The sequence below is a fragment of the Argiope bruennichi genome, chromosome X2 (genome assembly GCF_947563725.1).
Source record: "Argiope bruennichi chromosome X2, qqArgBrue1.1, whole genome shotgun sequence".
Taxonomy (NCBI): Eukaryota; Metazoa; Arthropoda; class Arachnida; order Araneae; family Araneidae; genus Argiope; species Argiope bruennichi.
Window position 1 is genome coordinate 8,007,255 of NC_079163.1, and position 13,825 is coordinate 8,021,079.

Below are 13,825 nucleotides of genomic sequence, written 5' to 3' on the forward strand. Positions count from 1 at the left end.
CTGAAGAAATATTCTTTGGAGCTTTGCTCCTTTTATTACTGAACATTTTAATGTTATCTGCCAGTTTTTTCCTCCAACCCTTTCTCAAATCTGCATTTTCAATGAATTGTTGGACATGTATACGTAAACGTGGTATGTATAGACAATTCTGAGTTGTTTTTGACTCTTCTATGACTTTCCTTTGACTCTTTTGACTTTCTTGTGAATGTTAACATCTAAGACCCAACTGAGATACTTTGAACATGAAGTAAAATAGAATAGATAAAATAGAGAATGGAAATCCCTTAAGTCATTCAAATCAAAAATCACTTTTAAGATGAAATAAGATCATGTTCTTCTTTTAAATTCGCTTTATTAAACAGATAATTTTTGAAAATGATTACACAGTGGTTTTACAACTTATGTTTTATGTTTTTATTTATGTTTTACTATTTACAAACTACAATTTATGTTCTTAATACAAAATTACATTAAAAATTAATGAATTTTTCTTTAATTTTTTAGAAATAATAAATGTATTGTTATCAATCTACTATTATTTAATCTATTACCTTCAACCATGAATGAGAAAATCGTTTTTTTCGTAATGTTTGTATATATCCATGTTAAACACTTTTTTTTTACATTGCATGAATATCCCAAATGAAAGAATATGCAATATTGTTCAAAAGCTGTTAAAAATGAATATTTCACTTCAATTGAATTACAGTCCTGTGACAGTACACCACCAAGGCGATGTTAAATATTAATGGGCTTTGTATAAATATTTGGATAAAGAAACTCCCAATCAGTTTTATTATCTATTTATGAAAATTAAGAAGAAAATTGATTTTTGAAACGTATAAGCATCTTTCCATTTAGCCGATTTCTTATTAATAATTTTAATTATTAGTAAGCAAATTCTAATTTTCATTTACCGCTTATCTCAAGAAAAAAAATTTATTGATGTTTTTTCATTTTTAGTTAAAAAGGAAAATTGTTCATATATTTTGAAGTTTGAATTAGCAAACGAATAATAAGATTTTTCCGATCATTTTTATTTTGTATTGCTCTGAATGATCATGCTATTTAATCTTTTTGCAGTTGCCCTCAGATTTCAATAATAAAAGAAATCCTTATTAATCGCGTTAAATCTTTCATTTGACCCTTTTAAAATAGTCAAGAGTTTTGACCCGGATTGCTACTTATCTACAGATTGTTTGTATAAATATAATCAAGTTTTTTCTAGCTTTAAAACCCACAAGACTTGCATTAATACATGCAAGAGAATTTGAAAGTTAAGGAGAAAATTCGAATCGGAAAAATTGTATCATAATAATGCAGCCTAAGGAAACAAACGTAATAATAATTATAAATCACAATAATTTACAGTAACAACTACTCGTTAATGTCATCATTTTCTTGAAATATAATATATGCTTTCAAAAGATAAACAAACAAAAAATCTGAGTTTACAGCGATCAGAAAATTCATTGGTCATTATTTTCTATTTCATGTGTCTTTATATGTAGGTGACAGAGGCTTCACAGCCTCCCCCGCCCCCTCCTTTCCCAGTATAGCTTCCTTTAGTTTCAATAATTTTAAGCAATAAATCTGAAAACTATCTAATCACAAGGAATATATTTTATCGATATCTTGAATATTTAAGAGGCATGCATCATCTAATCAGAAAATACTATACGTGATTGATATGTTTTATGTTTAGAAGATCAAGATTACACAACTAATAGTACAAAAGTTATGACATTAATAATTAACAGAAATTGCTTCTTTTATTCACAATAAGTGGAAAAGAAATAAGTGTTTTTTTTTCTTCTATTATAAGTTGCCTTTCAAACTTTGACTACATATTCTTTCAAATCTTAACGACTAGAAATCTTTCAATTTTTAAACGAAATATTTCCAAGACATTACTTCATCCATTACTAAGAATTGTTTTATTAATTTACTCTAGTGATTCGTTTAAAATAATACAAGTATGTAGGATACTTTTAATATTTAATAAAAACACACACATATAATTTAATAAAGAAAATGCTTTGAGAACATTAGCCGTATTGCATACTTTAAATCAAATTTAACAAAATAAATAGTTTATTTAATTTGAAATAATTGTGAAAAAAGCTTCAATGACTTAATAAGATAATGAAATATACTGCTCTACATTCTTTAAGCATGACAAATAATAAATAACTAATTGTAAAAAGTCATATTAAATAAGAATAAGAAATTTGAGTATTAAGATTCAAAAATTATTTTGGCATTTTGAAATGCATATTAAGTCTCCTGTAATTACTGCTGAAAAAGTTTCAATGGAAAGTTAACATTTTATATTTTAGAAATTGTCGCTTTATTTCCCTCGAGATTTAGTTGAAATTAAAATATTGAAAATGTGAAATCTTGTCAGGCTTAAGTATCATTTTTATTATTGGAATGGAAAAGGATCGATTTTCAAAGCCGTTTATTCATACGATTTTAATATAGTTCAGTATAATAATTAGAAAGTATTTTTAAATATTTTTTTCTGATGTTGCTTAAGTTTTGGTATCATGTATAGTTGTGATTTCAAGAAGATGGATAAGTTACATGTAAATTCTTTTATCAGTTGTTGGAGGATTTTACTTTCTTTTCGTTTTTCTGATTTAATTATTTAAAAACGAGCTAATTAGTATGGGATAATATTAGACTAATAAAATTCTGAACTATAAATGAAAGACACTTTACAATCTATTCATCTCAGTTACTTATGAAATCTGTAAATAAGGTAACTGAAACTTTCATAATGAAGTTATTAAATCAATTACATGCTTTCATGTATCTTTAATTATTTCTGTCATAAAAACAATTACAGTACTCATATGTAAAGTAAATAATTTTTTGTAATAACTAGACTGGTAAACTAAAAAATTACTTCTCACAAGCATGGTGACGCGTCGTCGGAAAATTAATAGATATTTTACAAACATCTTGCTCAGAGTGGCAAGCAAGAAAAGTACTAAAATTGAAAATGTTAACAATTTGTGTTTTGGGGTTTTTAGAAGGGAATAAGAATTTTGACTCTTAATTATTTTCAGCGATGAGGCATTATCAATGGGGGAAAAAATCTCATTATTATTGCTCATTTTTTTTAGAAACTGTTCTTAGTAGAATTATGACAATTTCATTAATGGTACTTAATAATATAGAATTTTTTCTGAATATTCGCAATCCATTTAATATTGATGAGAATAAAAGCAAAGAAAAATAGGAAGAAAAAAAATGCAAATATTTTTCAAAATTGACATCTTTTTAATATCTATCATTTATAATATTTATATTTACTTTACTTTATACGCATATTCTGAGTTACAACTTTAGAGAGAACTTAACTGAGAATAACTTTAAAACTTTCATTAAATATAAAAAGTTATCGCCGTTAAGAATGTGACATTCGAAGAACTGAAAGATATCATTTGATAGAATAACTTTGCTCTAATTATTATTTTTTTTTTTTTTCTGAAACAAAATATCTGGACTTTTATAAACTATTACCAATTTTCAGAGTATGAAATTTAATTATTAGGAAATTAAAAGAAACATCAACGAATACTTTTGAAATACTTAGCAAAACTTTATTAATAAAGTAAAAAGGAATTATAAATTACTTTTCACGATTTGCAGCTTTTGAACTATTGTATACAATATGATTTTGTACGTACCAGATTTAATGTTTACGTAAATAGCAAAGAATGACAGTAAAAGAAATAAGCTATTACTCACCATGTAATCTGTCTTTCACTAGAGTGGGCCCTGCAGGGCCCATCCATGGGAAACCAGCCGTCGTCGCATATGGCATAGGTGCCGGCCTATGAGCAGGCACTCGTATGACAGAGCCATTGGGTGCCCTATGCAGAGTGTCGAAGGCGGTTATCATCCCGGGAACGGATGCCTTCATCTCAGCCAGTAAAGACGGCGGCAGACCGTTGGCCACTGCTGCGGCGCAAGAATTAGCAACGGCAGACATAGCTTCCATTGGAGACATTTGCTGGTGTTGATTTGGCCCATGTCCCTGCTCATCTGTCCCATCTTCGTACCCTTCCGATACGGGAGATGGTATGAGACTGTTCCTCTTTTTCTCGTCTCCCAATAACCGTGAGATACTGAAGGACAGTCGAGGCTTCGACACGAGTGGAGAATGCAGTGAGGTCGGTGAAGGGTTATTGCCTGAAATATTGTTACTGTACAGGTGATGACTATTCAGTGGAGGGGATGAAGATCCCCTGCCGCTGTTGGCTGACCCTGCACGACTGCTGCTCACAGTTTCTGCACTATCGGCGTCATCCATGTCGCAATTAAGATATGTAATTTACAAACAAATCAAGCACTGATTTCCAAAAGTCAAAAACACTGTTTCCATGTTTTAGAGTATATACAATAAAGTGGTAGACAGATCCAAAAGGCAAATATAATTCAGGGAAGCACTACAATAATCTATTACTTTCGGATGTCAGATAAAAATTTAAAAGTCGTGAATCCCGGAGTAATTTCCATCACTTGCGATCCTTTTTCTTCGTATAAGCATCTGTCACATTAAATCGATAATTTTTTTTCCCTTCACAATTAACTCTTTGTCTTTAATTGTCAAATCACGCTGCCAAAAAGAATTGCGAAGTCGAAATAACGCAATATCGATGCAAAAAAGAAGAACAAAAAAGCCGGCGCTCAGCAAATACTTTTCTGGTCGAAAGACAGGTTCTCAATGTCTATTGCCGTAACGAGGCAGCCGCGACTTTCCTCTTACGGGTGTTTTTTTGTTTCTTTATTTACTTTCACCCGCCTTCCTCGCTGCGTGTTTAGAGTGAGCGCTTTTAGAGTGGTTCGGATGGTCAGCGCTATCTGTCAGACAAGGTGAGCTCATATAAACGAGTTTTAGTTGATAATGAAGTCAGTGTTGTTATGAGGCTTTTCTTCACCCCTACCACCTCCCCCCTCTGCACGTGGGTCGGACGAATAGCTTAATTGGCCAATGAGATGTTTGCTGGCCGATCGGAGCGCCCCTCAACGTTCCAAACACATGCAATTACATCTTGCTTCGCTCCGCCTTCGCTTGTGCGGACTCAAGCATAGGTTTCGAGTCTTCGACAATTGATTATGACAAGAGTTTTCGCTATTAGTGTTTCGATGGGCTTTCGTTTTCATTTTTTTTTATATTATTGTTCTTTTCTCTCTTTTCGCTGGGTTTCGATTTCGTCGCCCTTATAGTTTCTCGTTTCGTATTTTATGTACTTTTTCATCTGTTCTTTTTTTGTTGTTGTTTTTCGCATTTTCGTACAGAAGAATTTCGAATCGACGAGCAAAAAGGCAACACACTTTTACGAAATCGATTTGGAATAATCCGAAAAGGTATACATTTGTTTTATTTCGATTTTAATATCGTTACATGATTTTTGATCCAAATTTTCTATTAAATTAATGTTTGATATTTGATTATTAATGGTACTTTTATAAACTGTAGTTTAAAATTTATATTCAAAGTTATTTAAGGTTTCTAATGTCTATGATAAACAAACAAGAAAAAAACTGTCGTTGAACTAAATATTGAAATACAATACTCTGGTAAATCTTTCTGAATATAACTTCCCCTCCCCTTTAAAAATAAGTCTGTTTTTCTGTATATTATTGAAAATCAGAGGCATATAGAAGTTGCATATGAAAGGTATTTCTCTAGTTAAAAACTGTATTCGCTGAACAGATATTTGTGAAACTAAACAAAACACAAAAACAAAAAAGAAAAAAGATGCTTATGAAGTAAAAATTTCAGATAATTTTGACTGAATAATCAAGGATTATTTTGCTTTAAAATGAGAAATAAAATTAACAATAATCTGAAATGAATGTCTGATAGGACAACAAAACAGCATATAGGCATCTAGAGAAATTAGCTGTCAGGCGTGTACAATTTGAAAAGAAAAACGAGTGAATATTGAACTCGCAAAACTGAAACTCAATTGCTAGTTTCATTTTCTAATTAATAGTTGGAAATTCTAATTTACAGTTTAAAAAAATCATTTTCATTTACTAATATTTCAAGTGTGGCAAAATAAATAATAATAATAATATTTAACAAAAAAATAAAAAATTGCGGTGTTGAAATATAAGGTTATTGTAATTGATTTCAATTTCATTCAGAGCTTTGTAACTTTCACACTTCATTGGATTTATGCCTATTTATTTGACTATTACAATAAATAATCGCTTCTTTACCTTTCTTTGCTATATATTCTTTAAGTTTATTGGGTCAGCTCGAAGTGATAGCAAGATTTTGGGGTATGCATTTGTTTTTTGTTTTTTTTAAATGCGTCCTAATTAAAAGTAACATATGAAAAATTTTGGACTTTTCCACTTTTCTTTGCCTTATATCAACGAATCCCAGCAACGTCCATGCACACAATTTTGCAATATTTAATAACTATTTTCCCTTTATATTGATTTTTTTTCTCTCTGTCGTCATTTTAAATAAATTGGTTTCCAGTAAAATTTTCTTAACATTTCGTAAAACTTCGTACTTCATTTGGAACTTTATTTTGTAGGATTTCACATCTTCCTCATTTCATTAATTTTGAAGCACTTTTTTTAGAAAAAAAAATAATGGAATTTAATAAAGATTGTGCTAAAGAAAGTGCTAAAATATACCAATTAGAACAAAAGGTTAGATAATTTTTTGATTGCACATTTGTATACAGTTGAATTTAATTCTGAAGACATTCCAGAAATTTTCCTGATTTTCTTCAGGCTTTCTTCATTTTAAAAGTTTGTAATTTTTTTGTGAAGCTCATTTTACTTTGAGCTATCTAGCAATGAGAAAAAATTTCTTTAGGGATACTTTTTATTTTCGCGTAGATAATTTTTAAAGACCTAACATTTATTTTAGGCACTTCTGTGAAAATTTTTTGACGAAAACTAAAAAGAAAAAAGTCTAACTACTTATTTCAATGAGTACTGACTTTATCTCATTATTTTAAAAAAGACTAACAGTGTGATTCCTTTTTATGATTAAAAAAAAATATAAACTTTCAATTTTTAAAAAATCGTTTTTTTGTCTGAAGAACAGCATTTATGATGTTTCTGTGGAAAATTCTTCATGGAAAAAGGGCTAATAACTCCATGGGATGATAATTTTTAGTTTAACTCAATTTCTTTCAATGTAATGTAATTCTTATTTTAAAAAAATTGCATTTAAACTGCATAACTAACAGACAATACATATATTTTCAAATTTAATTTATATTTGAAGCTATTTATTTACTTCTAGTCATTTTCTCTAGATTGAGCATAAACTTTTTTTATTAATTAAACTGAATGTTACATTATATACATATTTAACTGCAATTTTAATTTCATTCAATTTAGACTTTAAAAGTAAGGCTATGAAAAATAATGGAATGAAACAGAATTTGTTAAAAAACTGTTAATTAAAAAACTGTACTACCTTAAATCAGAAAAATAAGAAAAAAAAATATAGAGACAAATTTGGCAGGTAAAAAAAAAAAAATCCTTTTCTTTCTCCCCAATAGCCAATAATATGTTTCAAAGAATTAATATAACATAAATATAGCAACCAATAATTGAACTCATTATAAAACTACTCTATAGACATCCTGTTCTATATATGCATTAAATTAAAAAATAAAATGCCGTACTTTTTCACTCAATTTAAGTATTTTTTAGAAAGGCTGATTCATGGCAAGAAAAATATTACAGTTGCAGTAAGTTTTCATTGAAGAATTAAAAGATGATTGTAATGAAAAGAATCTTGATTCATCTAAATTCATTTAAACCAAGAAAATAACATATAAAATTTCAATTTTAGCTGTGAAGATTTTCAATTTAAGTCTTAATAATTTCTCTTTAGATGACCATGCTTTGATTAATATTTGTCTTTGAACTTCAAATTAATAAGAAGTATTGTCAGATTTTGAATACGTGCATAAGAATTCCTTGTATTGAGCTTAAAACGAATTTTGAAAATGTTTCTGAGTTTAATATTATATCTGAAACTATCAATAACAGTAATTTATGCGCAATGTTAAAAAAAAACTATAGAAAAACTTTAATCATTTTTTTTTCTAAACGGTTAATGCATGAAATTAAATTTTTCAATCGATTATTGTTTTGATAATTTATTAAAAAATCTCTAATTGTACTTTAGAATCTGCAACATACGAAAAAGAATTTGGTATAAATTGAAAACTGTGAATAAAAAGAATCAAACTCATAAAGCAGGGAGTTGTGAATCACCTTTCAAAATATGTTAATTAACTACTAAAAATGCTGCAAAATATATTGCTATAAATACAGATTATATAAAAGTCCATTTTGTGATTCAATTAAAATTCCATAAAACATTACCAATATTTCTTTATTATATTTTTAAATAAAATAATGACTTTATGATATACTACTTCATGCACTTTCGGAGTTTAAAATAGATTTTAAACACCAAAATTCTTTATAATAAGTTCCTCGCCTAAAATTGAAATTAAAACAATTATTTATCTGCCAATCACTCTAAAAGGAAAATGCTGCTGAATACTTATTTCTTTTGCTGTAACAATTCCCAAACAAAAAAAAAGTTTTACGACAATTTAATATTTTTCAACCATAAAGCTGAAATTGCTTTTATAAATAAGGAGGAAATGGAGATTCTTTATTTTACTGGATACAAATTCACTCATTATAAAAATTTGTCAGAATCGGAATAAGTGTTAAGTGTAAATTTATGAAATGATAAATGTAATCAGAATGTTGTTTCTACAACTTTGAGAATGGGATTTGAAATGAAATCATAACGAAGAACAAATATAATAATTATTATTTTTATACTTTTTTCAAATACGCTTTTTTTTAAACATTATATTCCTAAGCATTCAACATTATCGTTTGAAAATAAATTGCCAAGCAGCGGAATCATGGATTTTATTTTATATTATAGCATTCTATCCTAGAAAGTTCACATTTCTACACTGTTCAAACACATTATTCAGATAAGTAAAGAAAAAATAAACTGCAAATATCCCAGGTCCTTATTTAATCTCAAAAAATTATTTTTATTTGTTTATTTACATCCCTTAGCTTTTTGAAATTTGTTGGTTTTTCAACATATTCGCTTCCACGCTGATTTACGCCTGTGAGTTGGATAATCTATCTAATTAGGTGACCCTTTCTTTGTTATCTCTTAATTGAAGTAGACGGAGGCACTTAATTAGATAGTAAGTATGAACTAATTAGATAGTAGGTGCGAATCAAAGGCGAGTCACCTGACATCTAAGTGCATCAATTACTGATTCAAAGGAGTGTTTTTTGCCCACTTTCATAATTTAAGCTGCTTTTAATTATGTTTTATCAAATTATCTAGTAAATGATTGATTAAACGTGAAAATGCATGTATGTGTATTGTGTGAATTTATACGGAGAAAAACTGGAATTGTTGTATTTGGTACTATAAACTTATATTTTAAGCTAGTTATCTTTTTGCATATAATTATTATTTTTACATTTTACTATGGTAATGTGGTGAGCAAATTTAATGGTTACCAAAAATAGTTAGGTGCATTTGGAAAATAAATACATTTGTATTATTTTAATCAAAACTATTTAGTAATTTTTATAATAATTGAACTCCATTTTTTTATGTGTGTTTAAAAACTTCAGTTGAAAAGTAATTTTCGAAAATTTAATAAATAAATCTTTTTTCAAAGTAACTTCTCCTAAGAATCTCCTTTTAATAATAAGTGCAAAATCTTTACCAACAAGAAAATGAACTTTGTTTCAAAGTTTCTTAGAATTTTTCCAGAAAAATATTGATTACAAAACTATTATTGCCAATTATTTTAATTATTGAAGAGATACAGCATGTGAAAAAGAAAGGAATACAATTGTCACAATGATTAAAGATGTTAATCAATAAGTTCTGCAATTGATAATTAATCATTTCATGAAACCAAAAATATTGATGCGTTGAAAGCAACATTTTTTCTTTTTTTCTTTTGTTAACTTGGATAGCATTTCGTGATATTTTCATTTTCACAATTTTAGGATTATTTACCAATCAAATTATGGAAATCAAAACTGTTTAGTACAATACTTCTTTGAACATTATCATTTTGTAAAACCATTTAAATATACTTTTAGCTAATTTCATGTAATTTTCTGTATTTTTCTCTCCTGACATCAATTCTTTAAAAGTTTCTCCTTGATTATCATTTCACTTCATTTCTTCTGAGTCATCATTTTAATTCATTCCATCCGTATACATTTTTTTTATAGTTGCTCTTTGACAAACGTGAAAAATTTGTGTTTTGACAACTTAGGTGAACCAGCTAATAATAACTATAATTCTGAAATCCTAATGTAAATGTTAAAACTTCATTAAATTTTCTTCATTGATAATAAAATATTTGATACTTACATATATCATTTACCTCTTAAATGCATATTCTTGCCAGTTATCTACATCCAGTTCCACTTAATTTTATTCAAAAATTTTTTGATAATCATAGACAATAAATCATGTATGATAGAAAAAAGTTGATATTACTTTTGGCGGGAAAGTTATATCGTTTCCCCCCACCCCATTTGAATGTGGTGGGTAATGTTGTTCAGTTTGTTACTTGAAGAGATAGTTTCTAGTGGGATAGTGTCGAGTTCCCTATAAAGGAGAGATTTATGCAATCGAATTATTAAAAAATTACGTGTCATCTGTTGTCATGTAAACTATCAAGGTTTGATGTGGCATTTGATAATTATATTAGATAAAAGCTAGATTTTTGGGAAATACTTTGTGTTTCGAAATGTCTACATACAACTTTATCAAAATAAATATACGATATTATTACCTGGATTTTTTTTTGTAACCATGTAACCTATGACTATTTTCATATAATAAACGATTTTTTAAAATTCAAACCAAATAACCATGTATTTAAGGGTTAATGCTATTGCAATGATTGACATCTAAAATGTAACTGGGAATAAATTTTATAATGCATAAAACGATTTCAAAGGCAAGGATTATAGATGATTAATTAAAAACGAAGTAAATAATTTAATGGTAATTTAAAACTGTTATTTAAAATCGCGCTTATTTAAGTATCATTTTTCACTCTACAACTGAAAAGGTTTCAAATTCTATTATTTATAATTTCAACAAATATTTGAAATACTCCAATATTATCATTATTAAAGTAAATCATGGGAGCTCTCAGTAATGTTGTTTAGAAACGAAGACAACTAAAATCGTATACGTATTCAATTATATAATAATATAAAATCCCCCCCCCGAGACTGCTATTAACTATGGTATTAAAGAAATTGAAATGATAGAAATCAAATGTTGATTTATACAAATTAAAATGCGTCGTAGGATTTTTAAAGACGTTACACCACAATTAGATAAAATAAGCAAGCAAAATCAATGAAGAAAGCATCGAAAACGGAAATTGTATTTAATGAAATTTTGGTAACATAAAGGATCACAAGAAGAAAAATAAAATGAATTAATTGTTTTCTATTGAAAAAGAGTTCATTTAAATAACGACATTTATCGCGTGTGATTATCTGAAATGGAGTGAAAACAAATTTTCTTTTTCATTTTTATCTTCGCTTAACTTTCTTTTTCTTTGTGCTGTGAAGTTTGGACCTTTGGATATATATTAAAAGTAATTGAAAATTTAAAGAAAATGTTACAAAGAATATGGGCTGTTGGATTTCTTTATATATAATATAATCTGGTTCTCCCGCTTTTTTAAACATCTTTGTCATCAAAATTATCGTGCAATACAAAATTACAGATATTTATAATAAGAAATATTCTTTATCAAGTATTCACGACTTTCTCCATTTGCGAATCTTTTCTGAGGCGGAAGGGAAAAGAATCTGTGATTCCATTTTCTTCCCGAAATGTTTTATGACACTAAAATAGAAAATAAGAGAGAAACTTCATTTATAAATAAAAAAAAATTTAGTTTAAAATAATATTAATGATGTTTTTAGTCAATTTCAATGATGTTTTTCATCAATTTCAATGAAGTTTTTAATCAATTTCAGTGATGTCTTTTTTAACAATTTCAGTGAGGTTTTTTTTATCAATTTCAATGATGATTTTTTTAACAATTTCAATGAAGTTTTTTAAATCAATTTTAATGATGGTTTTTTTTATCGATGTCAACGATTTTTTTTTTTTATTAAAATGGTTTTCAGCATTTTTTTTTTCGTTTAATTTTCCTGGCCCCGAGTTTTTGAAGAGCAGTTTTATACGAACAAGCTAAAACTACAATGGTGTAAGTCAATAAAAAAAAACACACAGTTAAAATTGTCATGAAAGCTCAAATTAAGTTCAATTTAACTCCTGTGTTATATTTCGATCAAAGGTCCAAGATCCAAGACATATATAATTGTTATCTCACATCAAGAGAGATTGAAATAAATTCTGGAATTTTCAATGGAATGTCTAACGTGGCAAACAGAGTAGAAATTATTTCCCAAACATGTCCTTGTGCTACGATTTAAAGCATTTTTTTATTTCCACCTTCTTAATTTTTTTCTCTTGTCGTTTTTGTCAATTCGAATTCTCCGCCGAAGGAAATTCATAAAGTTAATTTCTATCTCACGGTTCCTTTCTTTCACACTTAAGTTTTCGGTCCCGTGAGTTGAGTGGTGTTGGCGGCTGCGGGGCCCAGCGCATCTGAGAGTGCGTGTGTGTGATGGCAAATTGATTGCCTCCCATCAGAGGATGAACGAAGAATCGACACCTCGGGATCGAAATGAACTTGCCGACTGTTCGTAATCGCCTCAGACAACTCAAGTCAACACCTATGGGAACCTTTATCTGGCAGATTAGCACTCTCATTAGGATTTGCATCTCAAATTCTGACAAAAATAGCTCATTGTAAATCTCGTAGGAATGTTCTATAGCATTTGACGAATTAATAATATTGTAATATTGACGGAATGAAATAGTCCTTAAAGGTTTATAGAACTTTGGCTTGATTATTTATGTTTCATAATATTTATTGGTTTTGTACTTAATTTAGCATTTATAAAGAAAATTTTAGAAAATAATAACATTCAATTGATATCCTTTTATTATATTATCATCATCAGCGTGATTCGTTTAGACCCATTAAAGTGATTAATCTGTCATTGAATAATGCCATATGCAATAATAGCGAAAAATTTAATAAGAAAATAGAATCAAAAGTTGAGGCACCTATCCATTTAAGAAAATTAATTTTTCAGTTTGGAATGTTGATTTCCGACCACCAATTTTTTCAAATCACAATTAAAGCAAAAAAAAAAAAAAAAAAAAAATCTGAAATTCATATGAAGCCAAATGTGATATTTTCTTTTTCTTTTTCATTTGTTTTCTCACATATGATATAAAATCGCGTAGTATTAGTTTTTTTTAAACATTATTTGATGTCTCTTATGTCTTTTATTTTTGCTTAGGCCTAATATAATTCAATTTATGGCTTATTAGTGATTGCAACTGCATTCTGAATAAGATAATAGCACACTGATTTGAGTAGTCTTTTGAGTGACATTTAAACTATAGTAACAACTATTTACTTAAACTTATTTTTTAACTATTTAAACAAAATTGTTATAATAAATTGCAGCCAACAAATTTCTTGTATAAAGATATAATAATATATTTTGATACTTGCTTTGCATCTGCGTATGGGCTATTAATCTTTTGCTAAAATATTCATTTGATAATATCTAAATGTGAAGACTTGCTCTCGAATTACAAGCTCGTAACGCTTTGTTTAAAAGATGATTCCATAAT

General features: G+C 28.1%; 1 protein-coding gene across 2 annotated transcripts in view; it reads right to left on the reverse strand.

Annotated features, from left to right (window-relative positions):
• LOC129960667 (T-cell leukemia homeobox protein 3-like) overlaps positions 1–4,844 on the reverse strand; it is a 69,700-nt gene extending 64,856 nt beyond the window's left edge. For both annotated transcript variants that reach the window (XM_056074222.1, XM_056074221.1), the window contains exon 1: positions 3,760–4,844. In XM_056074222.1, coding sequence (XP_055930197.1) covers positions 3,760–4,324 — 565 coding nt within the window. In that variant the 5' untranslated portion in view covers positions 4,325–4,844. The remainder of the gene's footprint in view (positions 1–3,759) is intronic.
• Positions 4,845–13,825: the final 8,981 nt, after the last annotated feature.